The sequence below is a fragment of the Carcharhinus amblyrhynchos genome, chromosome 12 (genome assembly GCF_965287045.1).
Source record: "Carcharhinus amblyrhynchos chromosome 12, sCarAmb.v2.hapA, whole genome shotgun sequence".
Lineage (NCBI taxonomy): Eukaryota > Metazoa > Chordata > Chondrichthyes > Carcharhiniformes > Carcharhinidae > Carcharhinus > Carcharhinus amblyrhynchos.
This window is the reverse complement of record NC_137335.1, coordinates 64,044,816-64,067,187: the sequence shown is the minus strand read 5'-3', so window position 1 is coordinate 64,067,187 and position 22,372 is coordinate 64,044,816. Positions and strand designations below refer to the sequence as shown.

The following is a 22,372-nucleotide window of genomic DNA, read 5'->3' as shown; positions in this document are numbered from 1 at the left end:
TTCCTTGACTTCCACCTCGGGCTAAACATAAAGGTATAGACTTTGGTACATTGCCTGACCAAAGTTTAGCCTCCTCCCCACCACAACTAAAAGGATCATAGAATGGTTACAACATGGAAGGAGGCCATGCTGCTCTCTGCAAGAGTAATTTACTGAGTCCCATTTCCTAACATTTCCTCAAAGCCCTGAAACCTTTTCCCTTTCAAGTACTTATCCAGTTGTTGTTGGAAAGCCACAATTCAATCTGCCTTCATTTGATTGTGACTGCTCACAGCAAAACGTTTTTCCTTATGTTGCCATTGATTCTTTTGTCAATCACCTTAAACATGTGGCCACCAGTTCTCAATCTTTCACCAATGGGTATATAAACCTGTCATGATTTTGAACACTTCTAGTAAACCCTTTGTCAACCTTCTCTGTTTTATGGACAATAACCCCAGCTTTTCCAGTCTGTCCATGCAAATGAATTTCCTCATTCCTGGATCCATTATTGTAAAGTCTTTGCATCCTCCTTAAAGTCGGGTCTCCAGAATTGGACAAAATACTCAAGTTGAGGTTTAAGCACCGTATTACAAAGGTTCATCATAACTCTCTTGCTTTTATGCTCTATCCTGTGTTTATAAAGTCCAGGGTCCAATGCCTTAATTGTCATTCTCTCAACCTGTCCTGTCTTCAACATTCAATGATTTGTACACATAACCCAGGTTCCTCTGTTCTTGTATTTCCTTTAGCATCGTATCCTTTATTTTGCCTCTCCTCATTCTTCTGACTAAAATCTATTACTTTGCAATTCCTCGCATTAAATTTCATCGCTCTTGTGTCAGCCCATTCAACCAGCCTGTGTCCTCTTGAAGTCTATCACTATCTTCTTCATAGTTCACTGCACTCCCACATTGTGCATCATCTGCAAATTTTGATAAGTGCCATGTATATGCAGGTCCAAGTGATTAATATATTATCAAGAAAAGCAGTAGCCTTAGTACGAGCCTCTGGCAAACAGCACTGTATAATTTCCTCCAAGTTGGAAAAAGAGCAATTCACAACCAATCTCTGTTTCCGATCACTTTGCCAATTGTGTGTCCATGTTGACGCCATCCCTTTTGTTCCAAGGGTTTTAACTTTGCTGACAAGCCTACTATGTGGCATCTTTGTAGCATTTATCTCTTCTGAATTTCCCTTCCTACTTCTTCCCCTCTACTGCTGGATATATTATCTAAGCCTTAAAGTTTAATTTCTATAATTCTGTTCTTGTTGGTTTCCACCTTCCAGCAAGTACAACTAATGCAAAATATTGTAGCCCACAGACCACAGACTTCTCATCCCAATCTTCACCTGACACCGTGTGCTATAGTGAATTAACTTTGAGATCCTCACTCTTGCTTAAGGTCCAGCCAAAGCACTGGCCCCCTCCATGGCATGTTTCGTGGTGGTGGTGGGAGGGGGCTTCTCCAGGCCGACAGCGGGATCTTCTGGTCCTGCCACTATAAATGGGATTTCCCATTGAATCTAACTCCTTGCTACCTAAAAACTCATGCCAGGAATAAGCCATCAACAGGACCAGAAATTCCAACCAGCGGGAAGGGTGGGATAATCCTTACAGTCTTACCCCATCCTATCTCTGCAATCTACTCTACTTCTCTAACTTCCACTCACTGAGAGTGGTCTACACCTTGATCCTCACCTTACAATCATTACCAAGTCTTTCAGCTACAGTTTATTAATTACTTGGAAACGTCTTCCTATACCTCTGCTTTGATCCCTTAACTTGCCATCAAAACATGCTTAAAATATTGCACAATGTTTCTAACATTTCAAAAATAGTTGATCATATTCTAATTACTGTAAAACTTCATGTACTGTTTGGAGATTCATTTCAATTTGAAGCTGGACAATAATTATCCATGTGTAAAGATGGGCACACTACCGGATGCGGCACTTGAGGAAAGATATATTTACAATGTCAGCTGGTATAGAGATCAGGAAAGGAAGCTGGGGAGTTGGCTGTTAAGTGGAGATGGGACAAAAGAGCCAAAGGTAAAAGAGGAAAACTGATTGAGCTAATGTTATTGTATGAAATGGAGAACCACAGTTGACAGCTTGGAGGTGGAGTTATAAGTGACTTGCGGAGAGCTTTCTCCATGGCCAGAACAGAATGAATTGGACTTGGAAGGTGGTAGGGGATTTGAATGATGACAGATCCATAGAAGTGGTCAAATATTACCTTTTCTACTACTGAGACTATGGGAGCAGAGAGGCACGAAACAAAAGAGGCAGCCATAAATATGGGTAGGAGAGTTTGCAAGGAGGAAGAGTTTTCAGAGGAAAGCAGACAAGACGAGAAGGAGACTGAATCCTCATCCTATTGATTTCATTCAGCACAGAGGAAAAATGAGATTGGATACATTAGTAAGGAGCTTACTAGTGGTTGTTAAACAATAGGATTTTGAAAGAAGAGGTGTGAAGGGTGGAAGGTGAGGCACTGAGAACAGGAGAAGGTACTAGAAGTGTAAAGTGGAGAGAGCAACATGTGATTTGGTAATGGGGCCATGTTGCCATCACAACAATTTATGTGGGGCAAGTGGTAGAAAATATCGTCAATCAGAGAGGCTTCAGTAAGGGGCCAAAGTGTGCCCACTCATGACGCAGGCAGTAAAACTCCAAACGTTTCTATTTCAGAAACATTTATATGTCTGATAACTATAATTTTGTTTTCATCCTTGATTAAACAAACCTTTGCAGATGTTAGTGACATCATTGAAAGGAATAAGAAGCATGGACTGTTTGGGGCTTCTTCTGTTTCAAGCCGGTAAGTTATTCCTTATTTCTGTTCCTTTACTGAGAAAAAAAATTAGAGGAATTTGTATACATTTTTAATCATAAATTCCAGAAAACTGAGCACGTATCACTGGTGGTGGACTATTTGAAATTTATGCAGGAAACCTCTTCCAACAATATTGAAATTACAGTTGCATTTAAAGTAGAATTCTCAAAACATATATAAACAATAACAGAAATTCACTGGAGCAAGTAGAGCAATTCTGGGAAAACAGGATGGAAAACTAGTAGTGGATAAGAGGAACTGAGATCACCTTATATATGACTTGAGGGGAAATGGAAATTGTTATCAATTCTACTTATCTTTCTTCTATAATAGAGCAAAATAGGCATTATGATCTGTTTCATTGTATTTAGAGTTACAATAAATGGTTAATGCAATAAATACATGCAAATCATTGTTTATATGGTTAAAGAGAAGATAATAATGCACGTTTTTTTATGCAACCTGTTTAATTAGGAAAGCAATTCTATTTGTTATTTTTTAATTTCTCCCACATCATAGCTGGTTGCCTATATCAACCTCATCTTAACACTTACTCAAGTAAAAGCAAAATGCTGCAGACGCTGGAAATCTGAAATAAAAACAGAAAATGCTAGATAAACTCAGCAGATCTGGCGGCATCTGTGGAGAGAGAAACAGGGTTAATGTTTCGCGTCCATATGACCATTCTACAGAACTTCGCTGTCCATGGATGCTGTCAGACCTGCTGAATTTATCCAGCGTTTTCTGTTTTTATGTCTTACAGTCTCAGTCCTGTTCCATGACCTAATTTATTAGATACACATTTGCCTTAGAGTAAGCTGGTACTAAACAATACAGATGTATGTTGATACAATATATTTCACCCATATAAATTGATAATTGCACCCAGACCACTGATACCCTAGGATTGATCACTGGCTTATGCAGAGTTGGCCAATCTCCGGCAGCTCAGTGGTAGGGTTGAAGCAATTGGATTCAGCGTTCCGAGATAGGGGACAAGAATTAGGCAATTGTTGTGTAGTGGTGTCTGCCTTAAAGTGCCAGTGGGGGTAAAGATAGAATCAGACTCTGTTGTAATGCTGCCATTAGTGAACAGTTTGCTGACAGTCACTAGTTAAGACACTCATAGGAAGAATGATAACTTGGGAAAAGATCAGAATTACACTCCATGTCAATCAGAAGAAGACTAGAGAAAATTGAAGGGGATAAAGGAAATAAATTCTGCCGAGAAGTGCAACAGTAACTGCTGTGAAACAATGCTTCAAATTCTAGGTAGCCCAAAGCCTTGGGTAAAGGAATGTTATTTTGCTGCACTTCCAGGAGCAATGATTAAACATTTTCTTTTGTGTATACACAAGAAAAAATAGCTGATTACAATGTTTTAATCAGTTAAACAGGTTTTAATATCTGTGATAGCTTTAAGACAATAGAGTTGGTAATCGGGGAGATAAATGCTTGGCAGAGATAAAGAGTAATATCTTTAATCTCCTTTTACAGGCTTTATACCTGTAATATAAAGGATTTAGTATTCAAACCCCATTTTAATGTTTTAATTTTTATTCATTTCAGCTCTTTGCTTTGTTAATGAAAATTAAACAGTGGAAATATCATTTTACTGAACTTCACTGCCTCATTAATTTAATCAGAGATTCCTTTTCAAAAAACAACCCAGTCCACAAGGTTTTCCCCAATGAAATGATCTGTCTAGTCTAGTATCAGTCAGATTAGTATCACTTAAAGCTGTGCCGATTAAAATAGATAGAGTGTAGGATTTCTAGATAATCTACTGTGGATTATTCCTCAATAGACCTGCAATAACAGCGTCACAATCATTGATCTACTTGGCTGAATGGCAAATGGAATAACAACACACTAAATGTTGATGTCTGTACCAAGCAGAATTACTGGCTCAAAGAGAAAGGAAACAATGATAGAATAAAATTCCCTACTACATAACAAGACTTTAAATGAGTTGATTCACAAGAGTGGCCACTATCTCTGTCTCAATTCTGGAGCTGAGATGTTGGCTACAAACCATCGGAATGATTTTGTAGAGTCTATAAGAAGGGGAAATGTGGCATGCCAGGTGATTGAATTAGAAAGAATGTGAAATTTTGATTTACCAACACTGGGTTGAGATACAGAGATTAAGTCAGAGGTGTATTTGTGGCATGTTGAGCCCCCTGCCATCCTGTTGCAGATTCTTCCATGTAACACATTTGCATGCCATGACTACGCATTAGTTTAAAATGTTTTGTAATTATATCCTACCTGCAAGATTAAGTTAACAGCACAAGATAAGTTCTCAGCATCTGGTTCACGTTTGTTTAAAGATGGTGTGTGCCAGTCAGCTTCATGCTGCTGTGCCCAACCTCAGTGAATTTCCTCCTTGAATTCTGTTGTGCAATGGAGGTGAGTAGGGTAATAGCAGCTTGCATGGAGAAGCAGAAGAGGGATTTAAGGGAGGACAGAAGGTAGGGTTGGGGCCTGGAGGTGCAGTGAGAAAAACTTGGAATCCTGGGTATGGTGGGTCATTGTGGGGGACAATCAGTCAAACTTGCAGCTATATAAAACCTAAGTTAGGCTGCATTTGGAGTATTGTATACAGTTCTGGTCACCACATCACCAGAAGGATGTGGAAGCTTTGAAGAAAGTGCAAAGAAGGTTCACCAGGATGTTGCTTGGTCTCGAGGTTGTTGGCTATGAGGAGATATTGAATAAACTAGGATTGTTTTCACCAGCAAGACTGAGGCTAAGTGGAGACCTGATAGAGGTCTACAAAACTGTGAGAGGCATAGACAGGGTGGATAGTCAGAGGCTTTTGCCCAGGGTGTGAGTGTCAATTATAAGGGGACACAGGTTCATTGTGAGAGGAGAATAGCTTAAGGGAGATTTCCTGGGGAGCGATTAGTACCTGGAACGCACTGCCAGAGGACGTAGTGTAAGCAGATACAGTAGGAACATTTAAGAGGCACCTGGATGGATACGTGAATGAGGAGAAAGTAGAGGGATACGGATCGAGTAAGGGCAAGTAGTTTTTTTTTTGGCATCATAATTGGCATAGGCTTGGAGACCTGAAGGGCCTGTTTCTGTGCTGTACTTTTCTTTGTTCTTTGTAGGAAAATGAGGTGCCTAGAGGTAGGATCTGTATTGTCTAACTGTGGGCCCATTTCAGGGTGCTGGCTGGTTACGTCCTTACAAAGCTTTGCATTCACCTCCAACATTTCAGTTATCCCCATTGAGAGTGATCTCAGACAATGTTCTTCAGAATGCACGGTAAGGAGAGTCAGCTGAGTCTGCAATGTCCCATAGGCTAGCGAGCACTGGACACCAACGTGAACATTCACTGAAGAGTAAACACAAAAATACACAACGCTGTTTTTCCCACAATAAAGGAACTGTCCTAACTCCCATGTAACTATCAATGTGCCAACCACGATGTGTGCCAGTACATTTAGATTCTGAACTGAGCTAATTTCAACTAGGTAATGATGATGTATGCATGAAAAACGTGAAACCAATGGAATATGTGTTTACAAGTGAAATTTAAATTTGAAAAACACCCATGACATCTTTGTGCTCTCAATCAATCTGATAATGGAAATGGAATCAGGCAGCAAAGTTTCGGCAGTGATGCAGAGGGTCCCTGTTTGACCAGGAAATTGTTGTACAGTTCTCCCGTAGCTGCAGAATTGCCAACTGATGGCGGGTTTCACTACAAAATAGTTTCTCCCACCGTGGCATCGCACATGTCTCCCACGCATGGTGCCAGCAGCAATTGCTTGGGAAACTGGAAAAGAGAAGAATGCAAAATTGGTGCACACTTCCAGTTCTGTTGGCAAGGCATGCCACTAATTCCACCCTATGCATTTTTTGATTTTGGTTGTCTTCTAATTCCACCTGAATGTTCTAAGAATTGATTAATTGGTTTTGATATTTAAATTAGTATTTAATTAGATTGCTATTGAGCTACTCAAGTACAGTTGTTCTGTACATATTAGTTCTTTAGGTTCATTGTAGACATTGTCAAAACAGAAATTGATTTTCAATATTTGGTTAGCCAGGTGTCATTGTACCAACATGAGCCTTTTTTAAAGTCAAATGATTTAAGCAGGACTGGAGGTGAAAAGAAACCTTTCATATTTAATAAAGTGCTTCTGATATGTTGGTTCTCTGCCACCAGATTAGGCTGTGGGGAATATTTTCTGTACAAAACAGAAGGCCAGAGTCGAATGGCCCTATGTTCTAGAATTCGCATGATACTTTGAGAATGGAAATTTTTACTGTAAAACATTTTCTTTGGATATTAAGTGGATGAATTAGGGCAGTTTGGACATGGTGGGTGGAATTTTCCCATCCTGCTCACCATGGAAATCGTAGCAGGTAGGGGCTGGATCATGCAAAGATCTATTAACCTCAGCCACGGTTTTGGGGCGATCACGGGCAGAAAGACCAGTCCAGTATGTGCAACGAATGGGCTTGGTGGCTGATTCAGTTTTATTCCATGTTTAATCCTTTCTCTGTGCAGAACACTTAATGCCTTTGTGTAAGGTCCATATCAACCTCATAGTTTATTGTGTCCACGTAAGCTATTTAATTACCTATATCATGAAAATTATAATGTTCCCCCTCACCAGCTAACAAAATATACTGCCTCATTATATATTGTCATATAAAATGTATATTATTGGGCAGCATGGTAGAAAAGTGCTACCGTGCACTTTGTGGTAGCAAGGTGGCATTGCTGCCTCACAGCGCCAAGGACCTGGGTTCATTTCCCAACTTGGGTCATTGCCTGTGTGGAGTTTGCACATTCTCCCTGTGTCTGCATGGGTTTCCTCCGGGCACTCCGATTTCCTCCCACATTCTGAAAAACATGCTGGTCAAGTGCACTGACCGGAACAGGCACTGGGGTGTGCTGACTAGGAGAATTTCACAGTAACTTCATTGCAGTGTTATTGTAAGCTTTACTTACATGTGACTAATAAATCAACTTTATATTAATTAAGTCTTAGACTGCATGTGAATGAAAATGGTGTTTTACATCACACCAACTCTAAGAAACTTTGGGGCAAACCAGAGTCAGACCCCTACCCAAGAAGCAAAGCTTAGTAGAATTTCTTTGTCCAAAATGTTTGCTGCTTTACTTCCAGATTTCTGATCTGACCCAGATCTTGGATTTATATAGTAACTTTTTAGTATTGCTATGAGGTGATGCCTCTTCACACCAGTGCTACAGTTGTAATCTGAAGGCACATTGCTGGGAGCACTGCTGCTCACCAAAATGCAACATTTTGCAGATGAGTGAGGTTAGTAATAAATAACCAGTGATTATTAACACCCAGTACACAGAATTATGTCTTGTGGAAACACTATTTCTCAATAATTTTCTTTTCTCGGTATGAGGTTGAAATGTATTATTCACCAGTGCAAAATATTTAAATATTCTAATATGCTCATGTAACCTTAAACATCAGAAATCAATGTCAGAGAAAAAGCTGTTTAAAAAATAAAAGAACGAATCAGCATGTTGCAGAGTAATTATATGTTTACTTTTCCAATTTATCTAAATGCACATAATCAACAATTTCATTTTAGATCATTTCACTCAGAAATCATTTGCGAGAATTTTTTTCCCTTATTTTGTTTCATAGTAATTTGTGCATCCTACCAAAATATCACTGTTTAACCAACAGAACTTGAGACAATGAGACAAACATAATTTAAGAAAAATTTTTTTTCTACTTTAGTTTTTTTAAAGAAATGTTATTAGTATAGAGCACATTACTTGAACAAAAGAGAGTTTCTCTAATGGGGTTCAAGGGCAAATGTGTATCTTGGCGTCTCAATGATGAGAATGACAGCACTGTTCTTTCACATTGCTGAGGGTATCTGCTATTGCTCAAGTAAGCTGTTGCTTTTACATTGTAAAGGATTTAAGCTATTTTAAGTGTAAGTAATGTGTATCGGGCTTTGGGTGGTATTTTGTTCATGTTTTAATTACAGAAAAGTAAGCACTTTACTGTAATTTTCAAACAATCAATCTACAAGGATGGCATTCAACTTGAGACTTACATAGTTTAGTTTAAAGCTGTGCAGCTTACCTCCCAGTTGCTTGGTATTGTAAAGACACTGTCCTGTGTAGTATTGAGAATGCAAACTAGGAAGATCTTGGGTCTGGTGCCGTGCTGACTGTTCTTGGCGGATGCTACCTTACTGGTTTCTGAATAGTTCTTCAGTAATTTGCTAAAATAGTCATCCTTTCACATGAACCAAAATTAATTACTTAATTATGGGATGCATCACACCAAATCTTGTTCTCTCTTAATGTCCTGGCAGTGACCAAGAGTGAGAATCCTGGCAGGTTTCTTTTCTTCAGGGTGGCATTTCTGATTATGGAAGACATTGTCATATTGACAAGAGAGGATGTCTTGTGGGTATGTGGGTAGAATCCCTTTGGTTAGAGTTGAGAACAAAATGGGCATCATCACCCTATACACTATAGGCCTCCAAATAGTGAGAAAGAGATAGAGGAGCAATTCTACAGGGAAGTACAGAGATATGCAAGAACTAGAGAGTGGTGATATTGGACAATTAACCAAATTCGATTGAGGTAATGTTGGTGTAAATGATAAGGAGAGGAAGGGATTTCCGAAGTGCCTTCAGGAGAACTTCTTGAACAGTTTAGTCCTACTAGGGGGTAGGGATGTTGGAGTGATGTTGGGACTGCTTAGGATTCACCAGAAGAAAACTGTTTGAACTGTGCCAGTCCCACGTGAGAAGCCTTTGTGTCAAGCTTGTGGTAGCTTTTCATTGGTTTATGTGTCTGTAAAGGCATTGCTAGGGTAAAGGAGTAGTGAGAATTTGAATCATAGAACATAGAACATTACAGCGCAGTACAGGCCCTTCGGCCCTCGATGTTGTGCTGACCAGTGGAACCAATCTAACGACCCTCTAAACTATTCCAATGTTATCCATATGCCTATCCACTGACCATTTGAACGCCCTTAAAGTTGGCGAATCCACAACTGCTGCAGGCAGGGCATTCCACACCCTTACTACCCTCCGAGTAAAGAACCTACCTCTGACATCCGTCCTATAATTACCACCACTTAATTTAAAGCTATGTCCCCTTGTGTTAGCCATCACCATCTGAGGAAAAAGGCTCTCACTATCCGCTCTATCTAACCCTCTGATCATCTTGTATGTCTCAATTAGGTCACCTCTTAACCTTCTTCTCTCTAACTAAAATAACTTCAAGTCCCCTCAGCCTTCCCTCATAAGACCTTCCCACCATACCAGGCAACATCCTAGTAAACCTCCTCTGCACCCTTTCCAATGCCTCCACATCCTTCTTATAATGCGGCGATCAGAACTGTACGCAATACTCCAAGTGCAGCCGCACCAGAGCTTTGTACAGTTGCAACATGACCTCACAGCTCCGAAATTCAATCCCTCTACCAATAAAAGCTAACACACCGTACGCCTTCTTAACAACCTTATCAACCTGGGTGCCAACTTTCAGGGATCTATGCACACGTACACCAAGGTCTCTCTGCTCGTTGACACTACCAAGAGTCCTTCCATTAGCCCTATATTCTGTACTCCTGTTACTCTTACCAAAGTGAATCACCTCACACTTTTCCGCATTAAGTCCATTTGCCACCTCTTAGCCCAGCTCTGCAGCTTATCTATGTCCCTCTGCAAACTGTAACATCATCCTCACTGTCTACAACTCCACCGACTTTGTTGATCTCTTCTTGTTGAGATCTTTCCAACCATTTTTGTCTTGTTCATTAAATATTGTACTCTTTGTGTTTGAAGCTCATCAGCAGACTCCTGTGAATTGTTTCAATAACCTTCTTCCACATTGTTCTAAAACAAAGCTTGGATCTATCAAGCCAGGTTTCATTCTGGAAGCTGACTTGTCTCTTATTAACATCAGCCTGAATTGTAATGAGTGTATGGTGCTTGTCAGTTGAATTCTTCAGGTCAGAACCAGACCAAATATAATCATTTGAGAAGAAAAGTGAACTGGAAAATAAGACTGGCGTGGCTCAAAGTTTTGATGAGTGTTTTATATTGTTATTTATCAAAGAAGAGGATGCTAATAAAATATTGAAGTGGAAATGATCAAGCTATTGGATGTTGTGGAAATTGAGAGGCAGCGTATTCTGGGGAGGCTGGCTGTGCTTAGAGTGGACAAGTTGCCTGGTCTGGATGGCTGCTTAAGGAGATGGGGGTGGACTTGTCAAAATCTTCCAATCTCCCCGACATTCAGGGGACATGGCAGAGGATTGGAGAATGGCAAATATGAAACCCTTATTCAAGAAGGGCGTGAGAACATTCCTGGTAATTACGGACTGGTCAGTTAACATCAGTGATGGGTAAGATTTTAGAAACAAAAGTCAGGAAAAGAAAATCAACACGCAGTTGGAGGGGCTTGATCTCATCAAAGAGAGCAAGCATGGATTTGTGAAATGCATACATTCTGCGTCATTATTCTCATTAATTTTTCAGTGAAATAACAAAAAAAGTTGATGAAGGGAATGCAATAATATTGTCTGTGTGATATTTAATAATGAGTTTGACAAAGTATCACATAATAGGCTGGTTAACAAATATGAGGCTTTGGGAATAGGAGGGTCAGATCAGCTTGCATAAAATAATTGGCTTAAAACAAAAAACAGCAAGTCGTGATAAAATTCGCTTTAGGCAATGATGTTCCTCAAGGTTCATTGCTAGAACGACTGCTTTTATGATAAACACAAATGACCTGGATCTTGGAATACACTGTAATACTCTAAAATTTGTGCATGATATAACATTTGGAGTGTGGCAAACAGTGGGAATGATACCAATCACCTGCAACAGTACATAGACAGGCTAGCAGAATGGGCAGACCAGTGGCAGATTGAATTTAAGTTTAACGTTTATTTATTACTGTCACAAGTAGGCTTACATTAACACTGCAATGAAGTTATTGTGAAAATCACCTAGTCACCACACTCTAGCAGCTGTTTGGTACGCTGAGGGCGAATTTAGCATGGCCAATGCATCTAACCAGCACATCTTTCAAACTGTAGGGGGAAACCAGAGTACCTGGAGGAAACACACACAGACACAGGGAGAAGTGCAAATTCCAGACAAACTTGTTGTGAGGGAGCAGTGCTAACCACTGTGCCGCCACAGAGTGAGGTGATGCATTTTGGCAGAAGGGATAGGGAGAGGCAATACAGGCTTAATGACGCAGTTTTAAAGCGTATCCAAGGAGAGAGGGCCTATCAGGGCCATTTCACAGATTGTTGAAGGTGGCAGGACATATGGATAGAGTAATTAGCAAAATATATGGGATCTCGAGCTTCATAAATAGTGCTTAGGTACAGGAGCAGAGAGGTTATGCTGAAACTGGTTAGGCCACAGAGTTTTGTGTCCAGTTCTGATTATTACACTTCAGGAATGCTGTGAAAGTGTAGAGGAGAATTAGAGGGTGAGGAATTTTAGCTGCAAGATTAGGTTGGCGAAACCTGCAAGATTAGGTTGGCGAAACCTGCATTGTTCTCCTTGGAGCAAACAAGATTGAGGAGAAATTTGATAGATGTGTACAAAATTATGACAGGTATGGATTAAGTAAACAAAGAACATCAGTTTCCATTTGTTGATAATACAAGGACTAGGGGGCATAAAGTTAAGGTTTTATGAATATGGAATAGTGAGTGGCAATGACCTGGAAATCACTACCAATGAGGCTGATGGAAGAGAAGCAGATTAATCATTCAAAAGAAAATTGAATGGGCATTTAAGGAAAATAGATTTGTTGGCGGTAAAGTAGGGGGACAGGATTAACTTGGATTGCTCTGCAATGAGCTGTCATGGATTCAATGGGAAGAATGACCTCCTTTCTTTCTGTAGTGATTCCAGGTGTATGAGTATCAGAAAACATTTTGTGCTTAGTATCTCTTTTCTGTCCCCCACTCTTGGCCTCTCCATTTTTTTTCCCCTTTTGCTGATAAAACTTCCGCACAATCGTTTTCTTTAGTTTTTGCCTTCACAGCATACATAAGAACATAACATAAGAACATAAGAAATAGGAGCAGGAGTAGGCCATCTAGCCCTTCGAGCCTGCCCCGCCATTCAATAAGATCATGGCTGATCTGTCGTGGCTCAGTTCCACTTTCCCGCCCTCTCCCCATAACCCTTAATCCCCTCTCTTATCAAAAACCCATCCACCCGCGTCTTAAAAATATTTAGCGAGGCAGCCTCCACCACTTCAACGGGCAGAGAATTCCAGAGATTCACCACCCTTTGAGTGAAGAAGTTCCTCCTCAACTCCGTTCTAAACCGCCCCCCCTTTATCTTGAGGCTGTGCCCCCTAGTCCTACTGTCTTTTTTGAGCGGGAAGAGTCTCTCCACCTCTATCCTATCCATCCCATTCATCATCTTATACATCTCAATGAGATCTCCCCTCATTCTTCTAAACTCTAACGAGTACAAGCCTAGTTTATTCAGCCTCGCCTCATAGCTCAACCCCCTCAACTCTGGTATCAGCCTAGTAAACCTCCTCTGCACTCCCTCCAAGGCCAAAATATCTTTGCGCAGGTGCGGCGCCCAAAACTGCACCCAGTACTCCAGCTGCGGCCTCACCAATGCCCTATACAGCTGCAGCAAGACCTCCCTACTTCTACATTCAATCCCCCTCGCTATGAAGGCCAGCATCCCATTCGCCTTCCTGACCACCTGCTGCACCTGCAAGCTGGGTTTTTGCGACTCATGCACCAGGACCCCGAGGTCCCTCTGCACCGTCGCCTGCTGCAGTTTTTCGCCACGTAAGTAATAGTCCTTCCTACCATTATTCCTACCAAAGTGGACCACCTCACACTTGCCAACATTAAATTCCATTTGCCATTTCCTGGCCCATTCGCCCAGCCTATCTAGATCCTTCTGCAGACTCTCCGCACAATTTGCCGTTCCCCCAATCTTGGTGTCATCAGCAAATTTCAACACCCTACACTCGGTTCCCTCCTCCAGATCATCTATATAAATGGTAAAAAGCTGAGGCCCCAGCACCGACCCCTGGGGCACTCCACTAGTCACCATCCGCCAATCCGAATAGCACCCGTTGACCCCCACTCTCTGCCTCCTATTTGACAACCAATCCTCTATCCACGCTAACACCCTACCCCCAACTCCATGTCCCTCGACCTTCTGCAATAACCTTCTGCAATAACCAATAATACGTAAACATCCTGCCCCGCTCCACCACAATGTACTTGAAAGCAGTACAATTAGGGCTGAATATGCATTGCAATTATGGTGTTGGTCCGTCTTGACATCCAACAAGCATCTCTCTCATAGGGTAGATCACAGAATAAGACTGACAATGAAAGTCCTTGAGCTGCCTGCCCCAAATTATTTTGAGCGTAAGAAGGAGCTTTACTCTTTGAATTAAACAGATTGCATAATAAAGAACAAAGAGTTTTCGAGGGAATGATGCATTCAAGTCATAGAAACATTAATTGTAGGTTAAAAAGCAACAAAGAAAGATGAGCCCAAACCCGAACTAATCATAAACATAAAGCCCTAGGATGGCTATTAGAATTATACAGAAATGTGGTCAGGTTGTATTTGGAATAATGTGCTCAATTTTAAGAACTCTACCTTGTGAAAGATAAACAGGCCTTCAGGGAGTCCCAATAATGATGCACCAGCATGATAACTTGAGATGAAAGCACTTTAGCTATTATGAGAAATAGGTAAAGTTGGGTTATATTCTTCAGATATGAGGCGTTAAGAGCTAATCCGATTGTGGTAAAGGGATTTAATAACATAAACATTCCTTCCTCTAGTAGGGGGATCTAGAACAAGGGGACATAATCTTTAAATTAGAACTAAGTCAATTAGAGGTGAAACCACAAAAAATTCCTTTATGCAAAGGCTGTGAGAATATAGAATATATTATCCCAGGAGACTCTAAATGTAGAATCAAATGTGTTTAAAAAGGATGCATATTTAGAAAGTAAAGTTGGTAAAGTTTATGATAAAAGACAGGTAAATACAATTAAAGGGATAAAGAATTGCCATTGCTGTTAACATGGTTGCACACACTAGACAGGCCAAATTACTTGCTTTTGCATTATAAATTGATGCATATAATTGTTTTTTCCCTTACTATTGATGTGATAAACTGTGAATAACACATGGATTTCATCTTCTCTCCTTCTACAAACTCCCCCACTTAAGGATCCCCTTTCCCTCCCAGCTTCTCACCTCCTCCAGACTCCTACTCTCACTCCCATGGGAAACATTTCTGTAGTTCTTTTTAATTATCAGTACCTGGTCCCGCACATCATTTTCATGAAACCTACTTCTTCCCCTCTTCATCCCCTCACCACTTGATTCCTGGCCACCCACATCCCCAGTCTAACCTCCATGCATGTAATGTTGTTAAAGCACCTCGTTCTTCTGTCATTGTCTTTATCCCTTTCAAAGTTACCATTGTAAGCCCCATCCTCAAAAACTCCACATCAACCAAACTCCTCTTTTCTATTAATTACTGCCTGATCGCTAATCTAATTTTTCTCAAGCATGCCATCTTCTTCCAGCCCTGTGCTCATCTTTTGCAAAGTTCAATATTATACCTCGCTAGTCTGACTTCTACTCTTCTCACAACATTAAGTATCCTTGCCAATCACAAATGGTATCTCTTGATGACGATTACCTTTGTCGGTTTTTCCACAGCCAGTTTTCACCTCCTAACCAACACTATCACCCCTGGAGTTACCAAAGTGATTTATCCTTGTCTCCACTCTCTTCATCATCTACATGATGTCCCTTTGTGTCATCAGTCATACTGTGGGACTAATTATCACATTACCCAGGTGTCTTGGTTACCAAGTAGATCTGTGATTGAAAGGTCATCCTGTGGTCAAATATAACAGCAAGAGTGTGAAGAGTCTGGTTCAGCCGCAAACAGTTGCCTGGAAGAGAGATGGAGTCAGTGGCAAGTTAACCAAGCCTATGACCGGGACTGAAGACGATGGCTTCCACCTTCCTAATATTTAGTTGAAATAATTTTTTGTTCAGCCAGTACCATAGGTCAGGCAAGCAGTCAGATAAATTTGGGATAGAGCAGGTGGAGGTGAGGTAGAGCTGGGTGTCATCAATGTACATGTGGAACCTAATGCCATGATTTTGCTTGATGTTGCTGAGGGACAGCATGTAATGAAAAAATAAGGCCCAAAGATAGACCTTGCAGAAACACCAGAGGTTAATGATGCAGGAAAACAAAAAAAAAGTCATTGCAGGTGATTCTCTAGCTATATGACAGGATAGATAAGAATGATTATTTTATTTAATAGGGTGTGACCGTCAGTGGCAAGACCAGCATTTGTTGTCCATCCTTAATTAACCTAGAACTGGTGGCTTGCTACACCATTTCAGAGGGCGGTTAACCACATTACTGTGAGTCTGGAGTCATGTGTAGGCCTGACATGGTAAGGATGGCAGATTTCCTCCCCTAAGGACATTAGTGAATTTTGACAGCAATCTACGATAGGTCCATGGTCACCATTATTGAGACTAACTTTATATTCCAAATTTATTTATTGAATTCAAATTCCACCAGCTGTCACAGTGGGATTTGAATCTGGGCCTCTGGATTACTCGTCCAGTGATTTTATCACCACACCAGTATCTCCCCATGAAACCAGGCAGGTACTATCCTACCCAGCTGGATGATGTTGGACAGACATTGAAGTAGAATTTCATGGTCAACTATGTCAAAGGCAACTGACATGTTGTGGAAAGTGAGCTTAACTTTGTCACAGTCAATTAGGATGTCATTAGTAATTTGTTAAGAGCTATTTCAGTATTACAATGGAAGCAGAAAACTGAATGGAGGATTTAAATAAAGAGTTTCAAGAAAGTTGGGCATTGATGGCAACAACACATTCAAGACTTTGAAGAGGACAAGAAGGTTTGTATTGGGGCAGTAGTTTGCAAGGGCAGTGAGGGCCTGTCATTTTGTTTTTGAGGAAAGGGGTGATGGCAGCAGCTTAAAACGAGTGGGGCACAATACCCGAGGAAACTGATCCATTAATAATGTCAGCTAATGCAGGAGCCAGGAAAGGAAGTTAAGTGCTCAGCAGTCAAGTGAGAATGGAGTCTTGGGAGCAAAAGGTGGACCTCATCAAGAACGAGAGCTGGGAGGGGACATGACAGAAATTAGGAGAGAAACTATAAAAATATGTAATTTCCGGGTCAGGGCAAGGAAGACCTTAAATGAAATTTGTCCCAATTGACCAACGTAGAGAAGACCTCAATAGAGGTGGCTGAATGGATAGCCTCAATCTTAGTAACAATAAAGTCCATTAATTTAACACATTTATTGCTGTTGATGAGGCAGCAGGGGAGGATGGTTTAAAAGGATGTTTCAGTGGTGGTCACGCTGACGGCACACTCCCACTACGGGTTTCCTGGCAGTGTCGCCTGTAGTCAATGGGAATCCCACCACTGGGAACCGTCTCCCACCATGAAAAATACACTGTGGGGAAGCCAGGGAATCCTCCCCTTTTGTCTTTGCCCTCTTGGGTGATTTTTAAATAGTAGGTTCGTTATAGGGATGAAAAGTACGGCCCTATAAGACAAGTTTTCTAAGATTGTTTCAGCGATGAATGGTTTGTTAGTTACCAGAGGCAGTCAGGTCTGCATTGTACTTGTGGACAGAAGGGAGCCATGGGGCAACTATTATTGTTAGGATATCAAAGATTTGTAGTACTAGTGAACAAAGACATCAAAGATGGTGGAGTAGGTGTGATTTTTAAAAAATAAGAGCTACAAAGAGGTCATGATGAATTAAAGACCAAGGCTCAATGGTGGAAACTTGAGAATGCAGAGCCAAGTGACTTGGAAGAGTGATTTTCTTTCCAGGGTCAGACACAGAAAGAAGTGGGATTGGGAAGGGCATGTAAGTAGGAAGGAATGCAAAGAACTGATTCAAGATTTGCAGTCGTTGTAATCATACTTCCTTAAGAAATACTGTGTGGGGTGCATCCTGAAATTGAGTAATGAATAACATTCCCAAGCCAGTTCGTGAGCTGCACCCAAAACCTAATGTTTTAAACATGAAAATTTATAACTTGTGCCTTAAACTTCACAGTGCATGCCATTGGTCTGGTGCTTAGTTAATATATGGGCACAAACACTATTATGGTTTATGTATCATGATTTAAATAATTGGAGGGGATATTGAGTCCAACAATGCAAAAAAGAAAAAAATGTTATACTGCTGAATTATGTCAATATTGAAGCACCCGGATTAATGATTAGAACTTATTCAGTAATGTCACTAGACTAGTAATTCAAAGGCCCAGGCTATTGCTATTGCTCGGGGTCGTAGGTTCAAATCCTACCATGGCAACTGTTAGAATTTAAATTCAATTAACAAATTTGCAGTATAAACCTTGTCTCAGTAATGGCGACCATGACTGCTATCATTATTTGTTGTGAAAACCCATTGGAAATCTGAAAACCTTACTTGGCCTGGCCTACATGTGAGTGTAGACACACAGCAATGTGGTTGATTCTTACTTGCCCTATGAAATGTTCAGTTCAAGGACAATTAGGGAGGGAAAACAAATGCTGACCTTGCCACTGTTGCCCACACCCCATAACAGAATCTTAAAAAGCATCTTTACAACAGCAATTTAAATTTTAAAAATTAGAATTCTGAAGTTATGCCTGATTTTTGATTAAAGCTTCAAACAATAGTGAATCTAGGCAATTGGTGTTGCCTGATATCCATCCAATTTCTTAAAATTTATTACGTGCCAATGAAAAGAAGCCACAGAGTCATGGCAAGACACCCAACTTTCTTTCAGTTAGGTTATTTACGAAGAATAGCATAGGGAATTCTGTGTTTAGTGGGCAATTGCACAATTCAATATGGTGCAGGTCATGCAGATCATTAAAAGTCCCATTTTCTGAGGTAGGTTAGGATGTTGTCTACATTCACACGTAAAAACTACAACCTAAATGACTGACTTACTGGGAAGGTGGACAGTAATTACAAAATTGTATCTAGGGCAAGTAGGAACTTTCAGGAGCAAATTGGGTGGAAAAAGTAAGATTAGTGCTGGTCGGGGCAACATAATATTTAAGCAGAGAATTAAACCCTTATATTCACAAACAGAACCAACTCCCTTTTTTAAGATCTGAATCTACAGCTTCTCTACTGAATGAGTTTTCAATGCCTGTACATGTTTCGACATTCAGTAATAGAGCATTACGTGGACAGAATGTTGCGATATTCAATTTGTTGGAGTTAGCAAGTGCTTAAATGAAAAATATTCTTGTTAATTTATGAAACAAATGGTCATAATTAAATACCATCATCCAGCGTGTTGAACCTGTAGTCCCAGCGGTTCAGAGAATTTTAACTTGGAGTCACTTGAAATAATAACTGTCTTAAATAAACTTAAGATTCAACCTGGCAGCTTCAGAAGCAAGTCCTGGGGCCTAGTTCTAATCAGTGTGCATCGTTTGGGCTTGCTAAGGAAAAATATTGTGTGCATGTTCTAACCTTATACTTTGGAATGAATAGTACACACTTTTATGCTTCATTTAGGCAGCAGCTACTGATTTGAATGCATTGAACTTCTCGCTTGGTGGTTAAAATTGAAATATTGAGAAAGTACAGGCAGTAAGGATACCTGACGCCTTTTTAAACCTGCTTTGACACCACATTGGCGTTGCATTGCATGCGGTGTTGAATTCAAACAGTGTAAGTCTCCAGCCCTCGAGGGCATGTCGCTCTGTTTCTCTCAGACTCAAGCCAGACCCTGACTCCAAATGTAAACTGCAACTTTAGATGTGTTTTCCACAACCAAATTTGAGCGCAAGGCTTTTATTCTGAATTCTGATTGCTGCATCCACCTACATTAGAATAATCAAAAAAGAATTAAATGAACGAAAACTTGACTGGCTAACTTCAAGCTTGTTTTTGAACTCATTAAAAAAAATCAAATTAAGTGGCTTGCAATTTTATATTTCACCAATCTTCATGGCATTGCACATTCCAAATATGGCCTGCAAGTAGAGTTAGAGAATGAAAGTCACTGGTTCAAGGCACGTGTACTTAATTCAGTCCCCATTTTAAAACCCTACATTCTGTCCTCATTATTTTTATATAATGGACACTGATTGTATATTATTTTGTAATTAAAGTAGTCCAATGTGTAACACTTTGGAAAGTAGAGAGTAAGTTAGCTTGGGCACTGATGTTTCTCTACAGTACAGGCTGAGGGACTGGGAGATGCAAAACCACAGTACATTAGTGTCACAATTGGCAGAAGGCTGTAGTTAGTGTGACAAGTTTGCATACACAGTTTCCATTTTGGCTCTGGGCACTGGAATTAATCATTGAAATGGTTGACACAAAGGTATGACCAAAGTATGACAGCAAGAATGAGGTTTTGTGAACATGAGACTTGTAAAACATTACAGGTCAATCTTCTGCGGTCCTACACGTTTTGTGGGTGAGATGAGGAATGGAGGAGGCGGAAGTTACTTCACGTGTCTGGATGCAGTGTGAAATAGCTAACATTTGAAGCAATGAGTTTTCCATTGTAGATTCCATTGTTTTCCACTGAATTCTTATTTCCATTGACTTAAATCTGAAGGAAAATTGAGAGGGGAGTGTAACAGGTGGCTGATCCAGTATCACTCTTTTTCACTATCGCTCAAGGTTAAAATTACTCACCAGGGATTGATGACCAAGTGAAGGCTTCATTGAAGTTGGGCTAGATATCGCTTCAACTTCACTGGCCAGGAACTCTGGTTACCGTGTAAGCAAAGCTATCACTGCGTTTTGAGTGAAGCTGTGGTGGCAGAGTGGGATCAGGTTCAAGGAAATTTCTGACCATTGAAAATCAGCATATGCAGCAGCACTACACTAGTCTGTTCAAATTTAAAGCTAGTAATGCTTTGATATATTAGCTCTCTGCTGACATTTAAAAAAATATTTCCCCAATGGTTGATGGGTGGCACACACATCAGCACTGCTGCCTCGCAGTGTCAGGGATCCAAATTCAATTCCGGCCTTGGGCGATTGTATGGAGTTTGCACGTTCTCCCCGTGTCTGTGTGGGTTTCATCCAGGTGCTCCAGTTTCTTCCCGCAAAGATATGCAGGTTAGATGGATTGGTCATGCTAAATTGCTCATTAATGTCCCAAGATGTGTAGGTTAGATGGATTAGTCATGGTAAATGTGTGAGGTTATGAGGATAGGGTGAGGGAGAAGGCCTGGGTAAGATACTCTGTCAGAGAGTCAGTGCAGACTTGATGGGCTAAAAGGCCTCCTTCTGCACTGTGGGGATTCTATGAATCTATTCCACATATGGGGCTGGATTTCCTGGTTGGGGGAGGAGTGGATTGGAGGGTGTATGTTGTTTGTCCCCACTCAACAGACAGCAATTGATGCACCTAAAATAAAACCCGGCATACAGTCACAAAACGCTGCCAGCAGGCTAAACAAACTGTGGATCAGATTTCTACCCCACTTCCAGCAGTCTCGGCAACGCCAGAACTCAGTAGTGGTTGCTGCTGATACTGAAAAGAGGTTCATGTCGAACATTGATGGCTTCAGATAAGTCTCTTGATTTTGGGGATGGAAGGAATCGGGCAGCCTAAGGAAGAGTGTGGGGGGTGTGTTATGGAGGTCAGGGGGAGGAAGAAGGAAGGGGTAACACCTTGGGGGTGGAGGTGCCTCTGAGGCACACAGGGCAACCTCACCCCAAACGACATCACCCTCTTCCTGCCTTTTAACCATTTGTGTTCAAAAAAATGTGTTTTCACCACTTGTGTTTGAAACAGTTGTGGGTGGGCGTGTTGAAATGTTACAGTTTTTTGTCTGATTGGGACAGGAAAGTTAAGCAGGATTCCCACATCTTTTGATAACTATTCAGTAATACCCATGGAGTGCATATTGGGTTAGGCCACAACTGAGCTCAGCAGCAGTAACATCCATAGATAAATAGACCTCTGAACATCATTGGACTCAAACATGAGAAAAGGCTACATGAACCGCGTACCAGAGAATGCCTGGCCCTCGTGGAACAATGTCTCGGCAGGAATCAAGGAAACAATTGGCTTAAAATGCACAGCTAATAGAGGTGTACTGGCTACATGAATAAAGCAATGTAACCTGATTATATTTTGCTACTTTCTCCTACAGCATAATGCGATGGGATAATGAGACGGATGTGTCTCTTTTGGAAGGACATTTCGATGTTATTATCTGTGCTGATTGGTGAGTATGTACATTTTATATATTTAAAATATTACAAATATCATTTTGTGACACACAACATATTCACAGGATAATTTTTCATGCTTTGTCTGTGTATTTTTTTTGAAAAAGTAAGATTGCTTACCAAAAATCCAAGCAAAGTAAACAGATGAAGTGCAGAGTAGCATAACGGTGACAAATTAATATGCAGCTTCATGTGACAGCTATCAAGTAGTGGTCTATCAGACAGTAACTTCTACCACATTA

General features: G+C 40.7%; 1 protein-coding gene across 2 annotated transcripts in view; it reads left to right on the top strand.

Moving 5' to 3' along the window:
• camkmt (calmodulin-lysine N-methyltransferase) overlaps nt 1-22,372 on the top strand; it is a 334,060-nt gene that overhangs the window by 274,799 nt on the left and 36,889 nt on the right. For both annotated transcript variants that reach the window (XM_080199825.1, XM_080199823.1), the window contains exons 7-8: nt 2,740-2,806; nt 22,052-22,126. In XM_080199825.1, coding sequence (XP_080055951.1) covers nt 2,740-2,806; nt 22,052-22,126 — 142 coding nt within the window. The remainder of the gene's footprint in view (nt 1-2,739; nt 2,807-22,051; nt 22,127-22,372) is intronic.